At 51.3% G+C, this 27497-nt stretch overlaps 2 protein-coding genes across 3 annotated transcripts; both read right to left on the reverse strand.

The window, feature by feature from the left end:
• Positions 1-4365: 4365 nt before the first annotated feature.
• On the reverse strand, positions 4366-9713 carry KISS1 (KiSS-1 metastasis suppressor). Its single transcript, XM_078078671.1, is given in 4 exon segments — positions 4366-4400; positions 4403-4702; positions 6606-6746; positions 9431-9713. Coding segments are annotated over 3 exon segments (438 nt in total). The 5' UTR covers positions 6709-6746; positions 9431-9713.
• An 897-nt stretch (positions 9714-10610) lies between these two features.
• Positions 10611-24091, reverse strand: GOLT1A (golgi transport 1A). 2 transcript variants are annotated; one of them, XM_078076882.1, is made up of 5 exons: positions 23966-24091; positions 14903-14994; positions 13702-13814; positions 11626-11689; positions 10611-10973 (listed from the first exon to the last, which is right to left on the reverse strand). In XM_078076882.1, the coding sequence occupies exons 1-5, from the start codon at positions 23988-23990 to the stop codon at positions 10935-10937; spliced, it is 333 nt and encodes a 110-aa protein (XP_077933008.1). In that variant the 5' UTR covers positions 23991-24091; the 3' UTR covers positions 10611-10934. The 2 variants fall into 2 exon arrangements, with proteins under 2 accessions (XP_077933008.1, XP_035931760.1); XM_036075867.2 differs by having other exon boundaries at positions 10612-10973; positions 13702-13880.
• Between the last annotated feature and the right edge of the window lie 3406 nt (positions 24092-27497).

The following is a 27497-nucleotide window of genomic DNA, read 5'->3' on the forward strand; positions in this document are numbered from 1 at the left end:
GAACTGTGAAAAATACATTTCTGTTGTTGTTGTTATTGTTTTTGAAGATTTTATTTATTTATTTGAGAGAGAGTGAGAGAGAGAGAGAGAGCGCAAGCCAGGAGGGGAGGGTCAGAGGGAGAAGCAAACTCCCCACTGAGCAGAGAGCCTGATACGGGGCCATCCCAGGACCCCGGGATCATGACCTGAGCTGAAGGCAGATGCTTAACCAACTGAGCCACCCAGGCGCCCCAAATTTCTGTTGTTTATAAGCCACCCAGTCTATGGTATTTTGTTATAGCAGCCCAGATGGATGAAGACAGGCACCTCCAATGTCCGTATCTGAGATCTTCTCTCTGGGGCCTTCTCCCTGAGTAGGTGACACCTTACTACCTACATCTGGGAACAGAGATTTGGGATGGGGCTGGACAGACAGACTTAGACAGACTTTCAGACCGTCCCTCTCTTTTTAGCCACTCTCTTCAGCTCCAACATCATGGTGCCTGTGTCCCCATGACTGAGGTCTCTACTTTGTCCTCAAGAGACGAAGCTCTAGCCTCTTCCCAGGGCGTAGCCTGGCTGTGTGGGCTGGGGAGAGGAAGTCTGAGTTTTCCGTGTACAGATTTCCAGCCAGCACCCTGCCCCCCCAATGCTGCCTCTGCTGTTTTCAGTCCAGGATTCACCCCAGTACCTCCCAGTCCTGAGACTGAGTCCTGGCGTGCCTCAGTAACCCCCTTTGCTGGCTTTGAGGTGGTAGCTTCCCTCATTCTGCCAAGCCCTTTGTCTACTTGCCATCTTCAAAATCTGCTCGTCATTTCTCAACTGCTGAGGCTTCCTCTCCCTTCTCTTTGTCCTTGAGAATTCATACCTTTCTGTTCCTTTGGTGTCTTTTGTAAGGGGCTTTGGGAGGGAGCAGGCAGCCATGTGTCCAAAGCGGTCCTTCTTTAACATTTTGTGAAGGTAATACACCGAAGGAACAGTTGTTAAGACTATTTTGCACAGCTTTCAAGAAAACAGAAGCAAACAAAATCTGAGAAGGTGATGACGGAGGGGCTGTGTGTCCCGCTCTGAGCCAAGCACGGAGACGCCCCGGGCTCTGACGGCTCTAACATGGAAGCCGGCACTGAAGGGAGGAAGGCCGGGTTAGCTCTCCCTGGACTTGCTGCCCGTCACTCCCTGTGACCAAGTCTGGACTGTGGAGGCCGCTTCCGGAGAGAGAAGGAGACAACAGGGGCAAAATTCAGATGCCTGGCCCTTGACAGGAGCTTGGAGGGGAGGAGGCCTGCTCCGGACATCGGTGATCTCACCGGTGTTGTTATTAAAGCTGGAGAGGGATTGGAGAGGGACTGGCTTGGGGTCACACTGGCTGCTAGCCCTGCTTCCCAAGACAAATCATGCAGGGAAAGGGGTGGCCTGACACACAGCGGGGCTGTTGAGAAAGGAACGACCGCGGTGTGTAGGGAGACTGTGGTGTTTGGAGTGAGAATGTGGGGGCCAGCCTCTCGGCCCTGGAACTTTTCTGCTATGTGACCTTGGGCATGCCACTTACCCTCCCCCAGCCTCAGTTTCTCTCTCTTTCTTTTTTTCTTTGAAAGAGTTTATCCACCTATTTGAGAGAGAGAGAGACCAGGGGGAGGGGCAAAGGGAGAGGGAGAAGCAGACTCCCCATTGAGCAGGGAGCCCGACGCAGGGCTCGGTCCCAGGACCCTGAAATCATGACCTGAGCCGAAGGCGGATGCCCAACCAACTGAGCCACCCAGGTGCCCCACGGTTTTTCTCTTTTGTCCAGTGGGAATAATATTGCCCACCTCATGCGGTTGTTGTGAGGGTGAAATGGGGCAGCTTAGCCCACTGCAGGTACTCGAACATTTCTTGTTCATATATGAAGAGTGATTAGAGGCAGAAACGTCCCTGCCTCCCCTTCTTTTCCACAGGGATGTGAAACCAGCTCCCTGCCATTCTAACAGACTTCCCAAAAGAGGTGGAACTTGGGAAGAGACCCTCCCACTTCCCCTTCCTCCAGTGAGGGATGTCCAGGCCTTCCTGATTATTCGTCCCTTGGGGACTGTCCGGACATCCCAGGAAGGAGTGGGTTTGAGTGCCCCTAGGTAGCCTTATCTCCATGTCTTTGGGCTCCCGTGCCCTAGCTAGCTGAGCTCACCCAGAAAGTCTGGAGAGGCAGATGGGAGCCCCTGGGGCTGGGAACGTGTATAGTCCCTCACAGCCTCCAACCGGCATTGAACCTTCCCTCCAATCTAGGGAGCAGAGTCAGGCTGAGAGCCCCATGAAACCAAAGATCCCTTTGTCCCAAGATACAGGGCCAAGAACTGGAAAGCCCAGAGTCTTCCAGGCAGCAGTCCTGGGCCAGGAAGCCGGGGACCAGCTCCCCTCCTGCTGCCTGCTGAAGCGGGGCCTCTAGATCAACCAAAACAGACATCCTGGCGGGCACTTGATAAAGCCTGAAATGTAGTTAGAGGGGCCCACACCACACACAGGGTCACACAGACATGTGTGTATGAATGTGCACGCAGTTCTCATATTTACTCCTTACATGCGCCCTCTCCCACACAGACAGGCTTGCTTCTTGTAAGAGAGAACCCTCTCCCTGAAGCAGCACGTGCACACATACACACACACACACACACACACACACACGTGCGTGCTCCTATCTCCTATCTGCCTAAACTTAAGGCTGTGAGGAAGGATTGGGGGGTTGTCGCAGGGAATTTTGTAAAACTGGGCTGCCTAAGAGCACATTTCAGAGACCCCTTCAGCCTCTTCCCACCCACAGGCTTCATCAGAGAAAGGGTTGGGTCAGAGAGTAGAATAATTCACTTCTCAGATAGGTGCTGAGTTTATGACTCCTCTCCCCGAGGCACAGAGACGTGCCCTAGGCTGTTTAGGGGAGGAAGTGCCTTCTAGATATCAACAGCATCCCCGTCATGCCACGCTAGGACATGAGCTCACAGCAGTAGCGATAATTTGAAAGATCCTAGAAGACGGTTTCAGGGTAGAGATGGGGGTGGGGCCGGTTGTCCTGTTCCCATGGCAGCCTATCTCATTGCCATAGCAACACGTCCGCCTTCATTCAGTGGAGTCCTGGTTTCTGTAATGGGTGGAACACTGTGGCGCTCCACAGGATGGCGGTGGCCCCATAATCCTTCTGGGAAAGAACATTTCCATCCTAGACCAAGCAGGGTAGGAGTAGCTGCAGCCTGCCAAATAGGGCCGGGTTTTCCTGTGGGCAGAGGGGTGGATTTCCTCTCAGCTTCCCTCCCAACAAGCCTCTACTTCTTACTCTAGCAACCAACGCCCCAGCTCTTGGGGGCCTCCAAGAATGTCCCCACAAGCAGACCGACCTTTCCTGATGTCCAGCACGGCTGACTCAGATGGAAACCCTTCCCTCTCAGGCGTGACGGTGAAGCCGGGGAGCCAGGTGCTGGTGTTGGGAGCCTGACGAGGCTCACCGTTCAGTGGCTGTGTGCCTTCAGGGAGTTCTGTATCTTTCTGACCCTCAGGGTTCTCACCTGTGAAAATGGGGCTACCACATGCCCAGCCCTCTGGGTGAGTCCGAAGATGCAGAAAAGAGATACACGTCAAGAACAGGACCCATCCAGGGCTTTCCCTGGGGGAGGGGGATGGACGGCCCCGAGGCCACTGGTGACATCCCCTTGCATGCAGAGTGGGGCATCAGGACCTTGGGTCTGAGCACCCCAGCAGCGGTCTGACTGTGGGGCTGCAGTGGCCTTTAAACTTCAGTGGACAGGGCAGTGGTTGGCATCGTCTTCCAGATCAAGCTGTCCAACTGGCTGTAAGCTTCCCTCGGAAAGGGAAACGTGCTGATGCTCTCTCCCCCCGGCCTAGATCAGTGCTACTCAGAGTGTGGGCTACGGCTCATGCCTCTCTGCAAAATGTTGTAACCTGTGGGCAATGGGAGAAGTCTAGGAGGGAAGAGGACTGCTTCAGAAATTTTAACAGAAATCTGTTATTGCTGAAACACCGAAGCAGCATCCAGTCTGGGTTTCTCTTTATTTTGAAATTTTTCAGTTTTTTAGTGATTCACTGTGTGTGTGCTTGTAAGTATCGATCTGCCCCAGATTGGGGAAAAACAGTCTGGTCCTTCACATCTCTAGTTTGAAAAGCACTGTTATCTGTGCTTGATAACACTAAAAGCTATCTTAAAATCAGCAAAAGCTCCAAGTGAAGAGAGAAGGAAAACAATCTCATCTGCGCTGCTTGCAAAAATTAGCCACAAATCACTCCAGGGTGTGTCGGCAGCATTCCCTTTATTACTTCAGGACAGAAACCCCAGTCCCCCTCCCACTGCCCTACCCCCCACCCCCGCACCAACCCCGCAAGCCCGGTTCCCTAGTCCGGGTTTGAAGTTCACGGCCCCCAGCACCTCGCGCTCAGCCACGCCCGGCGCCGCCTCTGAGCCCTGCGGGAGGCGCAGTCTGCCGCTTGCCGTAGCGCAGGCCGAAGGAGTTCCAGTTGTAGGCGGACAGGTCCCTTTCCCGCTGCACCAGCACCGCGCCCCGGGGGGCGGGCATCAGGCGGCTGCCGGGGGCGCACAGGCCTGGCCGCTGGGGCCCCGCGGGGCTCTCCGGAAGCGGGCACAGCGAGGCCCCCCGCGGGCTGGGCCGGGCCCGGGCGGGCTTCCACTCTGCCCACCGCGGGCTCTGCTCCCACGGGGCTAGGAGGGCCTGGGGTCCGAGCCGCTGGCCTAGGACAGAGCCACAGAGAGAGGCTGCGGTGAGGCCAGGGCCCAGGAGAGACGGCTTTGGAACACCGGCTCCCATCCCTATCCTGTGCTTCCCTTTCCTTCCTTGACCTCTAGGAAGCCCAGAGCCCAAAGCGGGGCACCACCCGCAGGAGCGTCTTAGCTCAGATGATGGTTAGGTCATTGGCTCCTCTCTCTTTGAACATAGCTTTGGTTGCAAAGGTTTTCCAGGATGATCTTAAACATCTCTTAGATTAAACTACTTCCTTTTGGAAGCAAACAGGGTAGACCTTGGAAATAAGCCTGCAGTACTCGCTGTCTCTGCATCAGGCTCCCCCACGGGACTGAGCTCCCGGGGGCAGGTGGGAGCCGTGTTCGTTCAGCTCTATCTCTGCGTGCTTGAAACGGTGGCCTGCATGCAGTAGGGCCTCAAATGCTTGTTAAATATATAAAAGCGAGTGAACAGCTTGTAGTTACAGAAAGGAGAGAACTAGGACCACTGTGCCCCACACCCCTCCCCAATTACTGTGACCACTAATAAGCTACAGGAGGACTCAGTGAAGAATGGAAAATTATCTGGGTCACCTTAACCTGCTCACCTCCCCCCACTGTAGGTATAATCTCTCCCCTGCACGCCGAGGGCTAACAAGGCTAATTTGAATGCGTTTCACATGCAAAAGGCTTGTTAAGCTCACTCTAATTTTTGGCAGTAAAATAGTGCAACTAGCTCTGAGTAGACAAGAACCCCAGCCAATTGTGGCATGAGATTAGTGGAAATGAGGCCTGGTGTGCGAGTGGGTGTGTGTTGAGGGGGGTAGTTGGCTTTGGGCCCTGCTCTTCAATGCCTTGGCATACTTTGGAGAAGGAGTGTGGGCATGGTTCAGAGTTAATGCTATTCTTCCTAGAATGCCCCTCCCACCTTGCTTAGGGCCCGGCTGAGGCAGGGAGGGATGATGGCTTCCTTCCGCTTAAGCCCATCATCCCTGAAGTAGGATAACCGCTCAGGCTATTGTTTGTGGCCTCACCTAAAGCCATTTGCTGACCAACAGGTCAATGTCCCTGGGGCTGCGGCGAGGTTATTCTCTGGGGGAGCCTCCCTCAGCCAGAAAGAATACCTGATCCCAGGAGAGAAGACACTGGTGGCCAAGGACACCCAGGGGCATATTCTCTTTGCTCTGGGATATTTTATGGGCTCGATGCTATCCTCTGCGTAGAGGGTACGCTCCGAGTTCCAGAGCCGGAACTGCAGGCCGGAGAGGCTAAGCCATGTGCTAGTTTGCCCAGGAAACTGACCACCAAGCAGTGTTAAACCCACAGCTCCTGTCTCGGGGACTTCGGGGACTGGCTTGTGCCCCTCAGAGACACACTCTTGGCAGCTGCATGCAGCACCAGCTGGGCTGCTGCAGCATTTGGCTGACTTGGCGGGGGCGTTCTTTACCTCCTTGGGCCTCAGTTTCTCCAGCTAATCAGTTGCACAACGAACTCATAAGGTTGACAGGTATTAAGGATCTGTCCTTTTGTTTAAGTCTTTTTTCTTTTTTTCCAAATTCCCCACAAAGGGTCTGAGATCACTGATGAAAGAAACTTGCATAGTAAATTTCTTCCCAACGGATCTCCTCAGACAGGTGGTTGGCGTAGAGCAGAGAACACAGTGTGAGAAGACCACGAAGGAGCTCAGTGGTTAACAAGCACCTGAACCTAGGTGAGCCTTCTGATGCCCATGAAGAGCAGTAAGCCATCCCTTACTTGCAAGATTCATGGGGCCCCCAAATAAGTTGCATGTGCTAGTCTTAGGTTCCCATTAAATGCCGTGTGAAACTCACATCGATAGACTAGCCTCACTCTGAAAAATAGGGTGACTCTCATTTTGCAACAACTCCCACCCTTCTTCCCAGACAAAGCATACCTGTCGGTCTAGGATTCTCCACAGGTGCCATCTTTTCAAGTGTCTCCCTGAAGGAGGAGGCACAGAGGAAAAGCATCAGCTGCCAAGAAACCAGTGAATTCATCGTGGTGAGAAGGCACAGGTCCTGACAGTGTCCTGAGGCTGAGATAGAGGGAGGGGGAGGAGGACTAAGCCAGGTGCACGGTGTGGGCTGGGTGCTGGGGCAGAGCCCAGTGTGAAGAGGAGAGCCCTGGAGTGAGGGGCAGTGTGGCAATGAGGGCCGCGGGGGTGGGGAGTGAAGTCAAGCAGGGCAAGGAGCTCCACTGAGTGGAGCGCCCTGAGGTCCAGACATTCTCTGGAGCCTAGGAGCTCTGTGCTGGGCTTGCTGTGCCCAACTCCCCCGTTAGACTGTGCCTTCCCGAAACTGGCCCAGCTCCCTCCTGTGGCAACAGGGACTTCATTCCCTTTGTTTTTCAAGAAAAAAGGAAGAAAGAGGCAATCATCTTGTTCTCATAACCCTTCACAGCCTTGAGGACTGTCACTAAATTGTCTCATTGTCTGTAATACAAAGAAGAGAAAAAACTTTCCCTGATTCATCGGGTCAATTTTCTCCTTATTCTATTCCTCGTGGGCTCCAAGAAGATATGAATTGAATTGACCTCGTGATTTTGGCCGCTGAGATGGGAGCTGCGTACCCTGACCCTCACTACACCCCCTTTGCCTTCCACCCCAGCCCTTCCAGCTCTCAAGTTGAATTTGTCTTTGAAAAAGCCATCAGGCACTTTGAGATTGTCCAACAAACATGAGTAAAGACAAACTGGTGGGGAGGCAGGTCCAAAGGCTGGACAAAAAGGGTGTTGGCCGGAGTCTCTGTGGTACAGGGGGGCAAGTGGGAGGGGCGGGGCTATCAGTGGTGCCCGTGGGCTGCTAATGGTTGCTCAGCCCTGTCCATACCTTTGTTCTTGCCCCACCCCCATTCCTCTGCAGGACCTAGGCAGGGGGCAGAGAGGAAGACTCCTGAAATGGGATCAAGAACACTCAAGTCTGGGGCCGCCTGGGTAGTTAAGCGTCTGCTTTCGGCTCGGAGTCCTGGGATCCAGCCCCGCATCGGGCTCCCTGCTCCGCGGGAAGCCTGCTTCTCCCTCTCCCCCTGCTTGTGTTCCCTCTCTCGCTGTGTCTCTCTCTGTCAAATAAAATCTTTAAAAAAAAACAACAACAGAACACTCAAGTCTGGCCCCAGCCCTGCCCCACTCCCTGTGGGGCATTAGCAAGTTACCCCCATCTCTGGACCATATTGCTCCTCTGTGAAATAAGAGCACTGTATCAGACTGGTCACTGACTATCCCCTCAGTCGCTTTTCCTTACAGACTGATTCTGTGACACTCTGAAATCCAGACAAGTCTTTCTGCACCTGCTCTAAAGAAGAGAGGCAGGATCAGTTCGTTAGAGAGAGCAGCGGAAAACCATTTCTTTTATGGCTTCAAACCCTGGATGCACAGGGTCCAGGTTAGTTCAGAGATCATACCTGATCACAGCACCAGCTAGGTGCTGTGCTAGATGCTGGGGGGGGCACAGGTGTGCTAAGACACAGGGCTGCTTGTTTCCAGCCCTTCCCCAAGATCAAGCTCAAGAAATTGAGCCGTCTTAGCCGGCCGTTTCAAAATAACACCGGAAATGATAGGCTGGGGGAGTGTGGGTACCCAGGGAGCTGTGGGAGCCCATGGGAGCTCACCCTGGAGCGGGGCAGGCGGGTTTGCCCCGGGGCGGGGGGTGGTTCCGGAGCTGAGTTTCTGAGCACGGATCAGCCCCATGAATACAGGATTAAGGAAGGCATTTCCAGCAGGGGGCGCTGGAGCTGGGCAGCAGGGGCCGGGCGGGGCGGGGGCCACAGGCCCTCCAGCCTGCCGGGAGCGCAGAGCTTGGCTGGAGAGAAAGACAGTGGTGAGGCTGGAGGAGGGGCACAGGGGGGCTTTATCCCCGAGTAGGCTGAGCCTGAGGGGGGGCATGTGTGTTGCATTTCAGATGGAGCATTCTGGCCGCTCTGCAGGAGCAGGGCGGTGAGTGGGGAAGGTGGGGGGTGGGCAGGCTGTGTGGTTAGGTAAGGGTGCCTTCTTCCAAGCTCCTCCCACCCGTAGCACCTCCTCCTCCTCATAGATAGCATTTAGCACCTGGCCAGGTGAGAACACACACACACACACCCATACACCCAACTCTCAGTTCACTTCCCAGCACAGAAGCATTTAACACATGTGGTAGAGTTGAATTGTTTGGAAAAGAACAGCTTTCACGGGGCCTGGAGAGGCTGACCTGCTGTGCGCAATTTTTGTGCCCTCGCCCCAGGCTTTATACCTAGTGGGTAATAGATTCCAGGCGTGGTGGGAAGGCTTTTGAAGTGAGGTGGCTTCCTTCCTGGAGTAACCCGCAGTTCTTAGTGCAGGGGGCCAGCAGGGCGCGTAGGGGCTCTTTGGTTAGGTTTGTACTTGCCATCCATACGTTGGGGGAAAGCCTTGGAGGAATCCTATGGAGCCCCTGAGCCCTGAGGGGTTCCCCAGCTCCCTCCAAAAGCTTCTGTGGCCTCTCATCCCAGCAAGAGCTCGCTCACTGCTTTTATTCCTTCCACAGTAAGGGATTCTCCAAGGTCCTGGTTTCATAAATTCGAGTCAGGGTATTCACCGAGACATCCCAGAATCATCTGGCCAACCTGATAATCAGGAAAGATCAGCACCCCCTTTGCCAGCCAGGGATATGTCTTGTCAGTTTTAGAAGGAAATCCCTGCTCCTCCCTGGGGATCCTCCCTGGGGCTAGGCAGACCCCTCTCCAAGTGGGGGTGCCCCCGTGTACCTACCTTGGCTCTGTCGGGCGGGGTCGGAGTTCCGTGGGGTCTCCAGGCGCTGCTTGGGTCGCTGAACACGCACAGAGAGGGGAGCTGGGCCCCGCAGTGGCCTGATCACGGCCGTTTTATAAAGCCCAAGGTGACGTCTCCAGGCACAGGCCCACCTCTGCCTCCTCCCCCTCCTCAGACCCCTCAGAGAGCCCAGCGTTTGCTGCCTCCCACCGCTTGGCTCTCAGGACAAATCAGCCTCTTTCTCCCCCTCCAGAAGCCCTCCAAGGCTGGCTTTCTGATTCCCACTGGTCCTTCCAACCTCCTCACCCCCTTCGCCCCAGACCCACTTAGCGGGAGACCCATTCTGCCCCAAATGACATGGAAATGGATGATCTGAGGGGGAGGGGAAGGGGGGGCTCGTGCCCTCAGACAAGAGCCACAAGAGCACCCCGTGTGAAGAGAGCATAATGAAGGGGGCGGAAGGGAGAGAAAGGCACAGTCTGACCTAGGGGACGAAGAAAGCAAAATAAAGGGGCAGCTCTAGAAGGTGGGTGTCCCTGGGAAGTGCCCAGGAAACCCTGAGAGTTAACCTCCAGGTACAGCACCTGACGCACCTGACCCTGCTGCTCCCGGGTCCCCCTGCACGTCTCATGATCACACTGCTTTGGGATTGCTGCGTACCTTGCTCTGATAGCAGCGACCGGCTTCCTTTTGCACCCTCAGCACACACCCCTGTGCTCGGTCTAGACGCCGAGGGCCCTCACAGGGAGTTACTAAATGCACGCATTGCAAGGCACTCTTGTCTCCTTCCTGGGCCTGCAAGAACACTCTTTACTCTGGGCTGAGGGGCTCGCCAGGACAGAGAATGTCTCCTCCATCAGACTTGGGCTCTCCGAAGGCAGGGGCGATGTCTCCACCCTCAGACAGGAAGCTCTCTCAGCACAGGGGCTATCTGTGGGTGCCCTGTGCACACATCCATCTAATTAATGGTTGAGTAGCATTTCCCACCAGTATGCAGGATTAATACCCATCACTTGTCTGACGCCTACTGTTAACAGGGGTTTACAAACATATTATCTCACTCATTAGGACTGTTAACCAGCAGGATAAAAATGATGGCCTCCGGGAGCAGGCCTGCCCCTCACTCCATGGAATGCCGTGCGTCGGCCTGCCCTGAGTCAGGGACTGGACTTGACAGGCTGGAGACAGTGACTTTGAGTCTCAGACACACAGCTTGGGGATTTAATCTTTGCTTTCCTCCCATAAATGCAGGGCAGGATGTGATACCAGCCCCAGTCCGGTCTCTCTGGGGGTCCCCCCGGGATCTCTGCTCCCAGCCATGCCAACAGCCTTTTGAGTTGACTTGGGGATTTGCAGTCAGTCATTCAACTCCGTCCTTCCTTCTGGACTTGGAGCGGTCTGGGTATGATGTGGGAGATGAGTCAGTGCAGGGTGGGGGCGGACCCCATTTCCTTTCCAGCCTCCTCAACCAATGATCCAAGTTCAAGGAGCTCATCTCTGCTGTTCAGACCATTGATCTGGTGCCCTGAAGCCTCCGGAACAGCTGTGGGAGCCAAGAATCATTACTCCAGACAAAGAGTGAGGAGCACACTCCGTCTCTATCTAGGTTATTGTGGAGTGGGTCTTTAGAGCTGGGAGCGGTGCCAAGTGCAAATAGGGAGAGGGGGCCACCGGGATGAGCCAGCTGGCTGCAGGGCCGCCCCGAGCTTCTCAGAGAGCTCCCATTCTGTCAGAAAATATGCTTTAGAGAAAGGGAGGGGCAGCGGCTGGGGACAACTGCCCCATGCCTGCCCCAAGGACAGAGCGGAATCTGCCACCCACTGCTGCTGTCATTGGCTGTCATACGTCCTCTCCATGCCTGGGGCTGACTCAGCCAGCTCTCCAGAAATCCCTGGCACTTTCTGGCTGGGTCACCTAGACTCTCTGAATCTGTTTCTTTGGCTCTAATAAGGAGCTATGAATAGCCACCTTGCTCTCTACCCAGGCCTCAGGCACAATGCTCCCGGGTCCCCTCTCCTCAGCTGCTCTGGGCAGATGGAGATGGTGTGGGGACGGGAAGGGGTGCTGAGGCTGACCAACCTGGGGAAAGGGGCTTGAGGGGAGATGGGGAAGGGTCCGCTGCGCGGGGGCCGCCGTCTCACCAGGGCCCCCCACCCCAAGGCACCACCACTAAGCCACATGCATCATCCACTTACCTCGCTCAGGAAGGGGATGTTGGAGGCATTGCCCAGGAAGCCAAAGACGACAGGGAAAAAGCCCCTAGGAGCAGAGGGTGGGGAGAGGGGTCAGTGACGGCCTTGGGGGAGAGGGAGAGGGTATCCAGGCTGAGGTCCACCCAAAGGCTCCAGCTTTGGTTCCCAAGAAAGCGGGCCCCTGGGCACTGGGACCCCACTTGGTTCTGCACCCCTGGTTTTGGGGAGACAACCATGTGGAGAGGGTAAGAATAAAGGGGCGGGGGTCAGGCTCCTTGGATTCAAATCTTGGCTCTACCACTTCCTGGTGCCGTATAAACTTGGGCAAATTCCTTAACTTCTCTGAATCTCAGTTTCCAGCTGTAAATGGCATTAATAATAATAGTACCTACACCCTAGGGCCTTATACAAAGAAATGGTGGGGAAGCTTTTGTTTACATGACTGTCACTGTCTGCACCTCCCTAGGTTGGGTGTACACCGCCTGCCGCAGGTGTCCTGGGCTCCAGGCACGGGCGGCGGGTGGAGGCTGTGCCCGTGCTGATTTTCCCGCTCGCCTCGGCATCCCGTGCATGGAGCCTTTGCTCTTGGCACCCCCACTCTTCTCAGACACACCCGGGCAAGGCCTGGTTGGGCGCATGTGTGGGATCCTTCAAAGGGTGGAGGCACTGAGGTTAGCATGGGGAGGGAGCCCTGCGTGTGCGGAGAGGCGAGGGGGTTAGAAATTTGAATTCTGGCTGAGCTACTTCCTTTCCTTGGGCTTCATTTCCCTGCGGTTCGGGGGCATCTCTGACATCCCTTATAGGTCCCATTTGGGATTTCTGCCCCCAGCAATGCTGTTGCCAGGGGACTCTGTCGAGGTTTACTGTTGGTTCAAACTACGGAATCTGCGGTGGCCCCACTCAGGGTTCTAGTCCCTCAGAAGATGGTCACTGTTGTCAGAATTTGTCTTCTCAACTAGGTTGCAAGTTCCTCAGGGAGTTTCTCCTGGTTTAGTACCACAGCCCCACACCTAGCTCTGGATTTGGCATGCAGTAGGTCCTTTTTTTACGTTTTTGACTATTTGAATAAATGACTAAATGATGACATATTTGAATATTAAGTAAGTGAATGGCAGAGCGTGCGTGAGAAAATTTAGTTTCTTGAAACCACGTTATATGATGTCTAGGTGGTCTGGGGCACTCGGGCTCATCAAGGTGTTTTCAAGGCTGCAGTGAGCAAACGGAAGGCCTTATGAGAACCCGAGGTCCTGACCCTGGCTCCTTCCCATGATTCCATAAGCCATGTTTCTTCCAGCCCCCGTCATCCTCATCCCCAGAGACACTGAGAGTCTTCCCTCCCTTGCCCCTCCTTCCTCAGCAGCCTTTTCCTTTCTTCTCCTTAAACACCCTGTAGTCTCCCCTTAAAGCCTGCCTGCCTGTCCCCAGGGCCTGTTCCAGGTCCTGCTTCCTCTAGGACCCCTCCCCTGGCCCTGGCAGTGGCCACACATCTTCGCTGACTTCCGACTCGCTTTTCAGCAGGCCAGGCTGAGGGATGTGGGGCCAGCAGCCAGGCACAGCTGGATCCAGTCCAGATCCTCGGCATACAATCTGTGAGACCTTGGGCAGGGGGCAGCCTCTCTGAGATGGTTTCCTTATCTGCACAAAGCAGTCCTGCAGCGCGTCGTAGGGACGACAAAGTGAGTGATGATTGTGAGCGTGCTTGGGGCATATGACGGGCCTGGAAGATGCTAGTTCACTGCCCTTCCTCCCTGCTGGGTTGTTCAACTTGAAGGCAGGCCCTGTGTCTCCTCCTTGGGGGCAGGCACAGTGCCAGGCACACAGCAGGTGCTCAATGTTTGCTGATGGATGGGCCGATCCCTCCAATTTGTCCTTCATCCTACTGTTGGAGTAGGATGTCTTGGAAAGTGTCTGCCTGATGCCCCTCCTGCCTTTTCAGTCCTTCCACGACCCCCATCTGCAGGATAAAGTCCCAGCTTCTGCACACCCTGCTCTGATCGTGCTGCCCAAACCCGGTGGGCTGATCTCAGCTACTCAGAGGCCCTAGTGGGGCTCGTCCAGGGGAAAGAGACCTGCACTCACTTGAAGAGCCTAAAGAATCCATAGATCTCCAGGAACATGCCCAGGAGGGGCCAGCGCAACAGTACAATGACCACACCCCCCAGAAAGAAGCTGGTCCCTTTGAGCTTGTGCCTCTGGAAGAAGAAGGAAAATGTCCTCCTCAGGCCGATGATGAACAAGAGGCCGGTCAGGAACAGCAGCTGCGGGGGAGGGAGGGAGAGAAGCATGAGAGCAAACACAGCAACGCCCCTGGGAGTCAGGGGTCAGGCCTGGCGCCCCACGTCAGGCATGGGGCAGGACTTGCTAATGCTTCAAAGAGGGACACATCAGAGAGAGTGACCCCACAGTGTGGCAAACTCCCAGAGCCTTGAGTCATTTCTGCTGGTTAGGAACCGAGCTGCCCAGAGATAGGCGGATGGACAAGGAGAACTTTGGTCTCCCAACTGCTCACCCAATTCAACCCGACTTCTTGGATCCCAGACACTTTTTCATATATGACTTCATCTCTCCACACACCTCGCAAGGAAGGAGGGATAGATAGAGTCTGTCCATTTTACAGACGTGAACGCTGAGGTGTAGGCAGCCATACCCGGAGTCACATGGAACCCTCGGGACTCCGCCGTCTGGCCCAGTCACTACCTTCAGCTTGGCTCCTAATGGTCCCTTAGGAGTGCCTAGGTGTCCATCAAATTGAACTCTCTGGCTTTCTTCCAGCATGTTCCATGCCTTCTCTCCCCTTCTCCATACCTTTTCTCTCATTGTTCATCTGCCTGCAAGTGCTTCATCCCCCTTCACACCCACTTCCTTTCCAAATTCCTCATCCTTCTGCAGTTGGGCATGCTTTCTTTCCTTCAATGTTTTATATTCAATGTGCTTATCTTACTGTGACTTTATGGCTGCCCCTGCCTTCCTACGCAGTTATGGATGTTCGGGTTGTGTCCCTATCCCTTGACTGGGTGGGGGGGATTACAATGGCAGGGATGGTGGCTGATTCGTCTTGGTAGCTGCAGGGCCTCACCCAGAGATTGCCATGAGAATTCACGTCCTCAGATTCTCTATGCCCCGCACGCCTCACTGTGCATCCCCAGCCCCCCTCACCTTCTGGGGCTTGATGGTACTGACCCTTGGATGGGCACGATCTGAATGAACTTGGGGCTGACCTTCCAGGCAATAGAGACCTCAGGTAGGTTGGTGGGGAAAGTACACAGGCTGGGGGACTCACGTTTCCGAAGGCCAGGAGCACGGAATCAAAGTACAGGAGTATTCCAAGGAGGATGAAGAAGATGCCGAAGCCGGTGGTACCCACACCAATCTCTGCAATGGGCAAGGAGGTTGGGGTGGGATGGGCTTTGGGGAGCAGGATGGGATGCTGGAAGTTTCCCCCATTGCCACTGGACAGTTGCCCTCTGGGGAGTGGGGGATGGGGTGGCTCCATTTCTACCCAGGAATCTCAGCTTCTGCGCTCGAGGGGAATGATGGGACGGGAAAGGAAAGGGAAGGTGGGCACAGATTTATGTTTAGCACCTGCACACTGCTGGTCAGTTCTGTACTCTGTGGCATTCTGTCCTCACCACGGCTCTGCGAGGTAGTTAACACTTCCCTCACTGCTTTCTCTTTTCAGCTTCCTCTTGTTTGCAAATGCTACAGTAGCCAGATAATGGTCAGGGTTGGGTCCCTCCGATCCTGTCTTCCTGCAGCTGGGAGCCGCTGATGCCCAACTCAATACCCAGGCAGAAGGGTGCCACTGACAGTTCACGACCACCAGCCCAGAAAAGGCTTAGAACCAGCTGTCCCACTCGATTTCTCAACAGGTTTGCCCTCCTAGATAACTCTTCACACGGTGTGCTTCCTCCTCTAAATGCCGCTGTCCCCAGCTTTCAGGTGATGACCTCTCACACTTGATTGGAAAAATAGAAGGAATGTGCTCACCTGAGAGTCTGCACCCTAGCCGGCACCTGCTGCCCCATTCTGCACCTTCCCTCCCGCCGCTGTACCTCGGGTGCCCAGCCCCCCACACCCCTGGGCTTCCTCTAACGTCAGTCCCATGGCTGGGCAGTTCTGCGCCAGGTTGGACCCACACTGACAGCACCCCACCCCACTTAGTATTGTGTTTTTGCTTTAAGTCTCAGGGTAATCTTTGAAGTTGTAGGAGTTGGCTGAGAGCCAGTGAGTCCACGCAGAAGTACAGGATATTAGGGACCCCCTGTTTGGTCAAGGGCTACATCTTTGACGTTTTGATACATTTTTTTCAAATTACTTCCCTCAGGAATGGTTGTAACAATAACAGGATATGAAGTTGCTTTTTTCTGAAACCCTCTCCATCACACAAAATTGTTAATTTTTACTTATCTTTGCTATTCTGATAGTCAACAAATGACAATTCATTGTGTTGTTTCATTTTGAAATTGAAGTAAACTCCCACTTTAAATTGTGATAAAATACACATCAAATTTAGCATCTTAACCATTTTTAAGTATATGCCCAGTGGTGTGAAGCTCATTCACATTGTTGTGCAACCATCACCACCATCCATCTCCAGGACTCCATCATCTTGCAAAACTGAAACTCTGTCCCATTAAACACTGATTCCCCATTCTCCCCTCCCCAGCCCCTGGCAACCACAACTCTACTTTCTGTTTCTATGATTCTGACTCTGCTATAGGAAGCTCATCTGGGAAATGATACAGTGTTTTCATGTGAATGGCTAATTTCACTTAGTATAATGGCCTCCAGGTTCATCCAGGCTGTAGCAGGTGTCAGAATTTCCTTCCTTTTTAAGGCTGAATAATAATTCATTGTATGTTTATAATGCATTTTGTTTATCTGCTCATCTGTGGGTGGAACTTGGATGGCTTCCACCTTTTGGCTACTATAAATAATGCTGCTGTGAACATGGATGAATGAATATCTTCTCAAGATTCTGCCTTCACTTCTTTTGGATATATATCCAGAAGTGGAATTGCTGGATGATATGGTAGTTTTTTTTTAAGTTTCTGAGGGCCCTCCACACTATTTTCCAGGGTAGCTGGACCAGTTACATTCTCACTAGCAGGGCACAAGGGTTCCAATTTCTCTACATCCTCGCCAACACTTGTTATTTTCTGTTTTTTGTTTTGTTCTTGATAGCATCCATCTTAATGGGTGTGAGTGGCATCTCACTGTGGTTTTGATTTGCATTTCCCTGATGGTGAGTGATGTTGAGCATCTTTTCATGTGCTTGTTGGCCATCTGTATGTCTTTAGAGAAATTCAAGTCAATTCAAGTCCTTTGTCTATTTTAACAGGTCGTTTGGGGGGTTTTGTTGTTGCTGTTGAGTTGTAGGAATTCTTTATATATTATGGATATTAACCCCTCATCAGATACATGATTTGCAGATACTTTCTTCCATTCCATAGGTTGCCTTTTCACTGTGTCGATCGTGTCCTCTGATGCAGGGAAGTTTTCAATTTTGATATGCTCCAATTTAACTACTTTTTCCTTAGTTGCCTATATTTTTGGTATCCAATCCAAGAAATCATTATCAATTCCAGTGTCATGAAGCTTTTCTCCTAAGTTTTTTTTAAAGAGCTTTATAGTTTTAGCTCTTGCTTTGAGTTAAGATAAACTTTGAGTTTATTTTTGCAGACGGTGTAAAGTACAGGTTCAACTTCATTCTTTTGCATGTGGATGTCCAGTTCACCCAACATCATTTGTTGAGGAGATTGCCATTTCCCCACTGAATGGTCTTGGCACCCTTGTTGAAAATCATTTGACCATCTTTGCCTGGGTCTATTTCTGGGCTCTCTATTCTACCCCTTTGGTCTATGTGTCTGTCTCTATGCTAGTCCCACACTGTTCTGAACACTGTAGTTTTGTAATAAGTTTTGAAATCAGTAAGTGTGAAACCTCCAACTTTGTTCTTCTCTTTCAAGATTGCTTTCATTATTTGAGATTCCTTGAGGTTCCATGTGCATTTTACAATGGATTTTTCTATTTCCACAAAAAATGTCATTGGGATTTTGATAGAAATCACACTGAATCTATAGATTGCTTTGGGTAATATTGACATCTTAACAATGTTAAATCTTATAATCCATAAACATGGGATGACTTTCTATTTATTTGTGTCTTCTAAAATTTTCTCCAGCAACATTTAGTGGTTTTCAGTAAGTCTTTTGCCTCCTTGGTTAAGTTTGTTTCTAAGTATTTTATTCTTTTTGATGGTATTACAAATGGAATTCTGTTGCCTCCTTTGAAAATATTACTGATGATATTGTACCGCTTCAAGTTTACATTGTATAGTCTTGCAACGTTATCTACTTCATATAGCTAGAATGCCTTATTTTCTTTTTATTGTAAATTACATGGTAGTTGGGGATATGGCAAGAGTGTCTTTTTAAACTACAACATGTATAACTTTATTAAAAATGGCTTAATTTTTAGGATCCCCTGGCTGGCTCAGTTGGTGGAGCGTGCGACTCTTGACCTCGGGATTGTGGTTCGAGCCCCACATTGGGTGTAGAGATTACTAAAAAAATAAACTTTAAAAAATGGCTTAATTTTTAGAAATTGAAGTTGGCTTAATTTTTTAAAAGGGAATATACAGGTAATTTTTAAAGAAAAAAATTTTACTGAACTCGTTAACTAACATCTTAGAATCGGTCCTCACAATACGTATGAAATTTTTATTATTGCCATGCTTTTAGAGATAGTTGTAAAAAGCTGTTAAAAGTCTGGTTGTTCAGAGGCAGACTGTAAAAATAAAACAAAAATAAAATTTTTGAGACTAGACCTACTGGTTAAGTTCTGTTTACAACAGAAGGTAAATGAAACAACACCATTACCTTCTGGTCATTTTTCATAATCTGTTACTGTACAGATCTTAAGAGGATTAGGATCAGTGTCAGTACAGAAATAAGGCCAAAGGACTTCTTTAAAAGAATCATTAAAAATATAGAGATGAGGGGCGCCTGGGTGGCTCAGTTGGTTAAGTGACTGCCTTTGGCTCAGGTCATGGTCCCAGGATCCTGGGATTGAGCCCCGCATCGGGCTCTCTGCTTGGCGGGAAACCTGCTTCTCCCTCTCGCACTCCCCCTGCTTGTATTCCCTCTCTCTCTCTCTGTCAATTAAATAAATAAATAAAATATTTTTAAAAAAAGCTTTAAAAAAATATATAGAGATGAGATTAGGGGCGGCTGGCTGGCTCAGTCAGTAGAGTGCGTGACTCTTGATCTTGGGGTTTGAGACTCACGTTGGGTGCAGAGATTACTTAAAAAGAAAATCTTAAAAAAAATAGAGATGAGATTTATCATTCAGATTACAGACCAAATGTACAGAAAAATGCCATTCTCACTGGGTTTCTCTTTGGCAGAGCTGGATTTTGTTAGGACCTAAGGCAACATCCTCTCTCTCAACACATCATCCAGCTGCCTGGAATCCATCTTCTACTAATGGCTGGTTCCTCCTGTTTCTGACAAACCTCTGTGATCTAAATGGATTGGTTTCCTATGTCCACTTCCCAGTAACACCTGCTTGAATTACATCCTCAGAGACAATAAGTTGAGGATCTAGGCACACAACTACTTCATCATGATAATTTTATATAGGCTAGGATATCGTGGAGGAAGACCATCCATAACCCTGCTTCTTTCATCTGAATGGCAAAGTATTTTAAGTTTTTATGCCTGTGTTAAAAGTCTCTGTTATCAGCTTACACCTGCCATAAAAATATGTCATTGATTCCAATTCTGATACTACACCTTCCCCTCTATCTCCTTTAGCAGATGTTTTTGTGTGGGAACACAATGTAAATATCTTACCGGGTTTTCATTTTGTTTTGTTAAAATATCCATATGTCCCCCCTGTAAACACTTCAGAAGAGCCTCTTACTCATTTTGTAGAGACAGCAGAAGTTTCTTAAAGTCGCATTATGTCTTGTCTCCTCTATTCTACTTTCTCCTGCAACAGTGATTTCCTGGCCTGCATAGTTATTACTTTCCCACCCTGCCCCACATTCTTCTTCAAGGGCTGATACAATTCTAGAATTTTCCTGTGATGGGGGCAACCTACTGCTTCCGGCATTCAGTGGGGAAACTGCACTGTGGACACAACACCTTGCAGAAAAGGGGTCGCAAACTGTGTCTCTCATATGCAAGCCTCAGACCTTCCTTTGCCTCTCGCTTCCAGAAGCTTCGTGATTTCAGTTGTTACCGACTGGGGGTTGCTCCTGAAGTTCTAGGGGCAGCAAGCATGGCAGAGAGGGCAGGAGATGGGGTCTGTCACCAGGAGTGACAGAAGTGCCTGCCAGGAGCCAGACAGATGGGGCAGCGCTCCCCCTGCTGGAGATGAGCCAGAGCTGATGTTTCTCCATCACTTGATTAAGGTGGCGTCTGCTGGGACGCCCCCCCGCCCCACTATAAAGTTACTCTCCAGCCCCTACCCCACCCCTGCCAGGATGTCCTTCTCATCCTGCCTGGCAGACAGTGGCCCCCAGTGAGAACACCCTTGTCACCCAGTGAGGGCTCTGCCACCCGCCCTGGGCAGCACCCTCCCCCTTCGACCTAATGGCTTTAGGACTGAACCAGGAATGGGAATAGGGAGGAAGAAAGAGCCTTCCAGGTCACTTTCAAGATTAACAACAGTGATTAACAGGGATAACTGCTAACGCTAATAAGCACCCTGTGCCAGGCACAGTCCAGGTACTTTGCATATATCAACTCATTTAATTTTCATACCTGCCTATGAAGTAGGTTATGTAGGAAACCCTCTTGCTCTGTTAGTCCCATTTCACAAACAGAAATGGAACCACTGAAAGGGTAAGTCCTTGCCCAGGGCTACACAGCCAGGAGCTGGCAGAACCAGGGTTTGAACCCAGTTGTCTGGCTCTAGGAAAAGTGCTTTTAGGAGCGCCTGGGTGGCTCAGTCGTTGAAGCGTCTGCCTTCGGCTCAGGTCATGATCTCTGGGTCCTGGGATCGAGCCCCACATGGGGGGGGGGTCCATGCTCAGCAGGGAGTCTGCTTGTCCCTCTGCCGCTCCTCTGCTCGTTCTCTCTCTCTCAAATAAATTCAGTTAGTTTTTTTTTTTTAAGTGTCTTTAGCCAGCCCAGTCCCATCCATTTCCCCTCCCAAGCCCGTCCACAGGAGCTGCTCCTGCTTTGACTACAACGGCGTCCGTGTTCCCAGATCCGATGGACGGACGCTGGCGCTCATCTGTCCGCTCTTGGCCTCTCCCTTCTTAAAATATCCTCTCTTGGCTTCTGTGACACCCTATCCTTGATTTTCATCCTGCTGCTCTTGACCGCACTTGCCCAGCCTCCTTTGCTGGCTCCTGCTTCTTCCTCTTCCTCTTGGGGTTTGAATTGCTCAGGGCTTCAGCCCAAGCTCGCTTCTCCTCTCATTCTATTTCACACTCATTCCCATGTCTTTAAATATCACTCGGATGCTGACAACGTCGATATTTATCTTTCTAGCCCATGCCTGTCTTTGAGCTGCCAAGCTCCTACCCAGCAGCTGACTTGGCATCCCTGCTCACTTGGTTTTCTCTCTCTGGGGCATCTTTAACTCAACAGGTCCAAACTGAGCTATTGGGCTTCTTCCTTCACCCTGTGCCCTTCCCGGTTTTCCCCAAATGAATACAAATGTCACCCCCCGCAGCCAGCCACTTGAGGCAGAAGCCCACGAGCCATCTGTGAGTCTCGCTCACTGCTCCTCCCTGTGCAAACCACAGCTAAGTTTTATTGCTTCTTCTTCCCTGAGGTATCTTGAAAGCGGTGCATTTTTTTCCACGCTTACTGCTTAATTCCAAGCCACCATCATCTCTTTCCTGGATTTCTACATTTTCCAGTTAGTTCCCGGCTTCAGTCCTGCCCCCTCTCATCCCATCCCCACACAGTAGTCAAGGGGCTTGGAAAGCATACAACCCAATCGTGTCAGTGCGCTGCTTAGGATCCTTCATGGCTTCCCACTGGGCCTCGACTAAAAGTGTCCTCCCAGCCACACCTTGGCTTACAGACCCTGCATGATGGGGCCTCAGCTTGCTTGTTAATCTTCCTCTCTTGTCACCATCCCCCTTGCCTACCATACTCTAACCACATCTTCCTTCCTTCCTTCCCCTTCCTTTCCCTTCCCTTCATCACTGTTTCTATGATGAGCCTTCCTGCCTCAGGACCTTTGTATATGCGGTTTCCTCCCATGTGTTATCTGCCTAAGGCATACTCATCCTTGAGGTCTTAAGGTTCCTTAGGGAAACCTGGTCCCCTCACGATTACCTGACCTAAATCTGGTTCTCTCATCTCTCCCTCTCATAGGACTTAGCACACTTTGGCTTAATAACATGTTGGCTTGCCACTAGACTCAGGCCACAGCTCCCTTCTCTCTCTATTTTGATTTCCTAAGTCAGGAGTTCTCAACTGGAGGGATGGGCAGGGGTGATTTTATTCCCCAGGGGACATTTGGCAATGTCTGCTGACATTTTTCATTGTCATTACTGGGAGTAGGACATATTGGCATCTAGGACAGACCCCCACAACAAAGAATTTTCCTGCTCCAAGCTGCCAGTAGTAAGGAACTGAGAAACTGTGCCCTAGGTGACCTTATGGACTCTCATGGTTTGAAATACCATCTATATGCTGGCAATTCCCAAATTTGTCTAACTCAGGCCTTGACCTTGAACTCCAGACTCACATACCTGACTGCCTACTTGATATCTCACCTGGATGTCTACTAGCACATCAAACTCAACATGTCTAAAACCCAACTCGACCCTTCTAATTGCTCAGGCTGAAAATACTGGCAGGATTCTCGCCTTCTTTCTCTCACACCCACATCTATCAGCAAATCCTTCCAGCAATTTTCTCAGAGCTGATTCGGCCTTCGCCATGTCCACCGCTTCACTGCCACTGTCCTGGTGTTCTCCACCATCTCTCACCTCAGAACTGGTCTCCCTGTTGCTGACCTCACACTTCTACAGCCTATTTTCAACCCGGTACCCAGAGTGATCTTTTAAAAATGTACATAGATCACATCACTCACTTCTCTGCACAAAACTCTCCAGTCATTTCCCATCTGGTGGAGATAAAACCAAAGTTCTTACACAGCTTCATCTTTCAGTGACCTCCTGGACCTAAACTCCTCTACCACTCTCCCCTTTCCTGGCTTTGCTGCAGCCACAGCATACACTAAGCATGCTAATGCCTCAGGGCCTTTGCACTGGCTGTTCCCTATCCTGGAACAGCTTCCCCTCCAGACTGCTGCATAGCTTTGCTTCCTTGCTTCCTGTAGGTCTCTGTATAAAAGGTACCTTCTCAGCGAAGCCTTTCCTAACCACTCTACACAGCACAGTAGCCCCTCCTACCTCACTCTCCCTAGCCTCCTCAGCCTGTTTCATTTTGTCCGGAGGATGGCACCATCTGACATACTACCTACTGATTTATCTGTTAACTACCTGTTTCCCCACTCCAGCATGTACGCAGGAACATGTCCGTTCCATTTCAGTATACTCTCGTATACTCCATGCCCAACACAAGGCTCAGCACGTAGTCGAGACAAATTTGTTCAGTGAATGAAGATTATCACCAGTTCACAGATGAAACCCTGGGCTCAGAGCACAGATGAAACCCTGGGCTCAGAGGCTTTAAGTCACAGTTCTCCCCGCCCCTGCCAGGCCTGTGGGCTACCTCCCTGCCATCTCCCCGCAGAGGAAGGGGAAGGATAAGGATATTTAGGAGTGAGGGTACAGTAATTTGGGGACAGGAGTGGAATTTAATTTCTGGTAAGAAGGGACCCAAGGTGGGGTCACTGGCTGGCTCAGTCGGGTGGTGAGTTCAAGCCCCACGTTTGGGGTAGAGTTTACTTTAAAAATAAAAAAAATTAAAAAGAAGAAGAAGAAGGGCCCCAAGGCCACAGGGGACCCAGAGAGTTTGTGGGGAAAATGTCTCAATGGGCAGCAACCTCCTGAGTCCACCTTTGCAGCATCCCAGGTCTAGAACCATGATGGGGAAGGGACCAGCTTGGGTGGTGAATTTGCCGCTTCCCCCAGGCACCAGCGTCTAGCTAGCCGGGGAAGTGGGGGGGGGGGGTCCCGAGCAACACCCACCCACTGGAAGGCAGGGGAGCCACACCCGCTCGTAGCCATGCTGCCAGCAGGATGCCAGCACAGCAGCTCCAGGCCACCGGCTCCAGAGGTCGCCTTACAGGTTCCCAGCGGGAGATCGGGGCTGGGAGGGGCAGCGTCTCCGTCCCCCCGCCCCCCAGCCTGTAGCCTCCGGTCCAGCCCAGCCCCCTCCACGGCACCGGCCCCTGCACTCACTCTGCCACTCGGTGATGGAGATCATGCCGCAGGCTGCCTGGGGGGCCTTCCGGGTTGAAGCTGCCAAGGGGTGAGGAGCAGAGAGGACCAGACTTCTTGTGCATGCTCCAGGGAAGCTGACCCTTGATAAATTGTGAAATGAGCCTCTGGTAAATCATTAACTCCCTCCCCTCTCCAAACCCCACCTCTCCCCCCCTCCTCACCCAAATGGCTGCTTAAAGTCGTAGGCTCCCTTCTCCCGGGTCGTCCCAGAGGGCACTGGCCCCTGTCACACGCTCGCTTACCTGGAGGAGGCAACAACCCCCCCACGACCCCTCCAGCGCCCCCACTCCTGCGCCCTGAGGCTGAGTTCAGCTGCTTCCAAGTCCTCCGCAAAACTCAGACCGTATAGGGGACTGGGATCTCAGGCTACCCAGGTTCCTTACCTGGTTTGATGGGGGGGGGGGGGGGAGTGGGGTTGTGGGAAGACTTGGAATCCGTGTTTCTCTTTGGAAAAGTACTCAATTCATCCTGCAGGTAAAGTCCCCTTGCTTTGCGCTAGTACCCATACTAGACAATAGGGGGCGGCAAGCCACTGAGTAAAACCTGTTGCAGGCCGTCTCTGGGAGAGCGGGATTGGGTTACATCAAGGGCAAAAGCGCCCCAGGGAGGGTTTCTTTTTTTTTTTTTTTTTTAAAGATTTTATTTATTTATTTGAGAGAGAGAGAATGAGAGACAGAGAGCATGAGAGGGAAGAGGGTCAGAGGGAGAAGCAGACCCCCAGCTGAGCAGGGAGCCCGATGTGGGACTCGATCCCGGGACTCCAGGATCATGACCTGAGCCGAAGGCAGTCGCTTAACCAACTGAGCCACCCAGGCGCCCACCAGGGAGGGTTTCGACCTCCTTTTCCCCAGCGGTGTCCAGCTTTGGACAGTGAGGTTGAGCTAGGGACGATGAAAGATGAATTTGGGCTTGGGGTAGGGCTGGACACTTCCAGAAGCCTGGTTCTAGTTCCCCTACCAGCCGTATAGACATGGGTGCATCCTTTCCGCCCTCTGTAGGCTTGCAGAAAGAGGGGTACATAGTTCCTAACATCCTTTCTGCCGCTGTGGAGCCCTGACTCTCAGCCCCCTGAGCCAGCATCCCCTTTGTAATGTCTCCTCTATCCTGAAATGAAGTTCATCGATGAGATGACCAACCTACACACGCCATTTTTAAAAACACTAATTATAATAAAGAAGGAAAAGAAGCATTTATAATAGAGCACACTGTCTCTCAATATATAAATGCTCAGGCAAGACTCACCCAGAAGACATAAATGAAACAGGCAGATTGCTTGCACCTGCTTATAATAAATATGCTTAAATTTAAGAGAAATAGAAAGCCAGAGTCCTTGTATTGCGAAACAAAAACAACCCCACCCCAAGAAAATGAGAGAGCAGTAGGAAATGAAATGTTAGGTAAGTAATAACAGACCAGATGTACTTACATATAAAAAGAGGGAAATAGCCGTAAGAGAAAGAGGGAAATAGTCTTAATTGAAGGAGGGATAACATAGCAAGGCAAAGTGGAGACAATGAGGAGGCGCGCTGTGAATGCAGATGAACCGGGTCTTCTGTGTGTATTGTTCAAACGGCTCCCCAAGCCCCCCGGAGCAGGGTAGCGCGGGCATATCACCGGCACAGGGATCTCTGTCTTGAAATGTCCTCGGTCGTGTGTTTAGGTAAAACTGCGGCTGTGGGCCTTGGAGGTTGTGTATTTCCAATAGACAACGGGGAACGGAGGGTGGTTTGGCCAGGGAAATGTGATACAGGCACCTGAGGGCGAGTGCCTCTGTGTGTGTGTGTGTGTGTGTGTATGTGTGTGTGTGCGTGTGCGTGCGCACGCGTGCGTCTGGGACAGTGCTGGAGAAAGCTAGAGACACAATACGCAAGTCCCCCAAACATTTCCACGCGCAATCCTTACAACATCGGTGTTCGTCCCAGGGCTGCAAAAACTTTACAAATGTCAAGAATGGCAATCCTATGAAATCATCTCTAAAAACAACTATTAAGGAGATCTAATGAGATCTCCTGCCTTTCAAGTATCTTGGCTTGCATGATTGGTTCTCTCGGATCTCCGCTGTTAACTATTTGCAGTGAGTCTGTGCTTGCTCAGTGAGACCCTACTGCCTCGGAACGGTCCTCAGCCTCATAAACAGTACTTGTTTATGAGGTTATACTACAGTGTGCAGACAATGCGCGCAGTGGTTTATTCAGCAATTTTGAGACAATGTCTTTATTCCATTCCAGTTTCTTCTCCATTAGGATGATCATGTAACTTACCGAGGTATTCATAAAACTGATTTAAAAAAACAAAAAGCTTAGGGGCACCTGGGTGGCTCAGTGGGTTGAGTGTGGGACTCTTGATTTGGCTCAGGTCATGATCTCAGGGTCGTGAGATAGGGCTCCGAGTGGGGCTCCGCGCTCAGCAGGGAGTCCGCTTGAGATTCTCTCTCTCCCTCCGCCCTTCCCCCCTCAAATAAATAAATCTTTAAAAAAAAAAACCTTAGAAGCCGGTAAGAACTTCTTAGTACTATTATGAATTGCAGTATGACCAACGTGTACTGGAAGGCGTTTAGTTCAGTTATACATTTTTTTTTTTTTAAGATTTTTTATTTATTTATTTGAGAGAGAGAATGAGAGAGAGCAAGCACATGAGAGGGGGGAGGGTCAGAGGGAGAAGCAGACTCCCTGCCGAGCAGGGAGCCCGATGCGGGACTCGATCCAGGGACTCCAGGATCATGACCTGAGCCGAAGGCAGTCGCTTAACCAACTGAGCCACCCAGGCGCCCGTAGTTCAGTTATACATTTTAAAGTCATGCAGAGTGGAGGACGGTTACTGTTTTGGAAATCTACCTGGTGCATTGCAGCAGCTGCCAGTAAGAGCTTTGCCCTCTTGTCACTGAGATAACCTCAGCTCCCCGCAAATTTCCAACATTTCCCCTAGGGGGTGCTATCACACACACACACCCCGTCCGGCGCCCCCCCCCCCCCACCATTGAAAACCACTGGTTGGTTAAGAGCTTGGGCTCTGAAGTCAGAGTGCTCTGGGCTTTAACGTAGCTTCGGGAGACCTTAGACATTTTATTTACCTTTTCCGCGCCTCAGCGTCTGGGATGATAATAGTACTTACCACGTAGAGCTAGAACGAGGACTGGTGAGTAAATGCCCAGAACCGGGTACCTGGCACATAGCAAATACTTAATGAGCCAGTGTTATTACTCTTCTAGTATAGCTATGATAATATTGTTACTAATATTACTATATTAGGATACTATAGTATACTATTAAATGCTGTTATATGAAAGACTTCTGCTCTCAAATGTGGTTCTAAACTGCTCCCACAGGTGTATAAAATAGCAGTTAGGAATACCTCCCCCCGCCTCCCCACGCCATGGTGCTCATCTGTGAGCTTGGAGGAACTGAACTCTCCTCAAACAGGGCCCTCGCCGCCTGATTCTCCGATGGCAGGTGCTGGGTGCTGGAGTTGGGCCCAGAGGGGCTTGTCCACA

Source organism: Halichoerus grypus, chromosome 7 (assembly GCF_964656455.1).
Source record: "Halichoerus grypus chromosome 7, mHalGry1.hap1.1, whole genome shotgun sequence".
NCBI lineage: Eukaryota > Metazoa > Chordata > Mammalia > Carnivora > Phocidae > Halichoerus > Halichoerus grypus.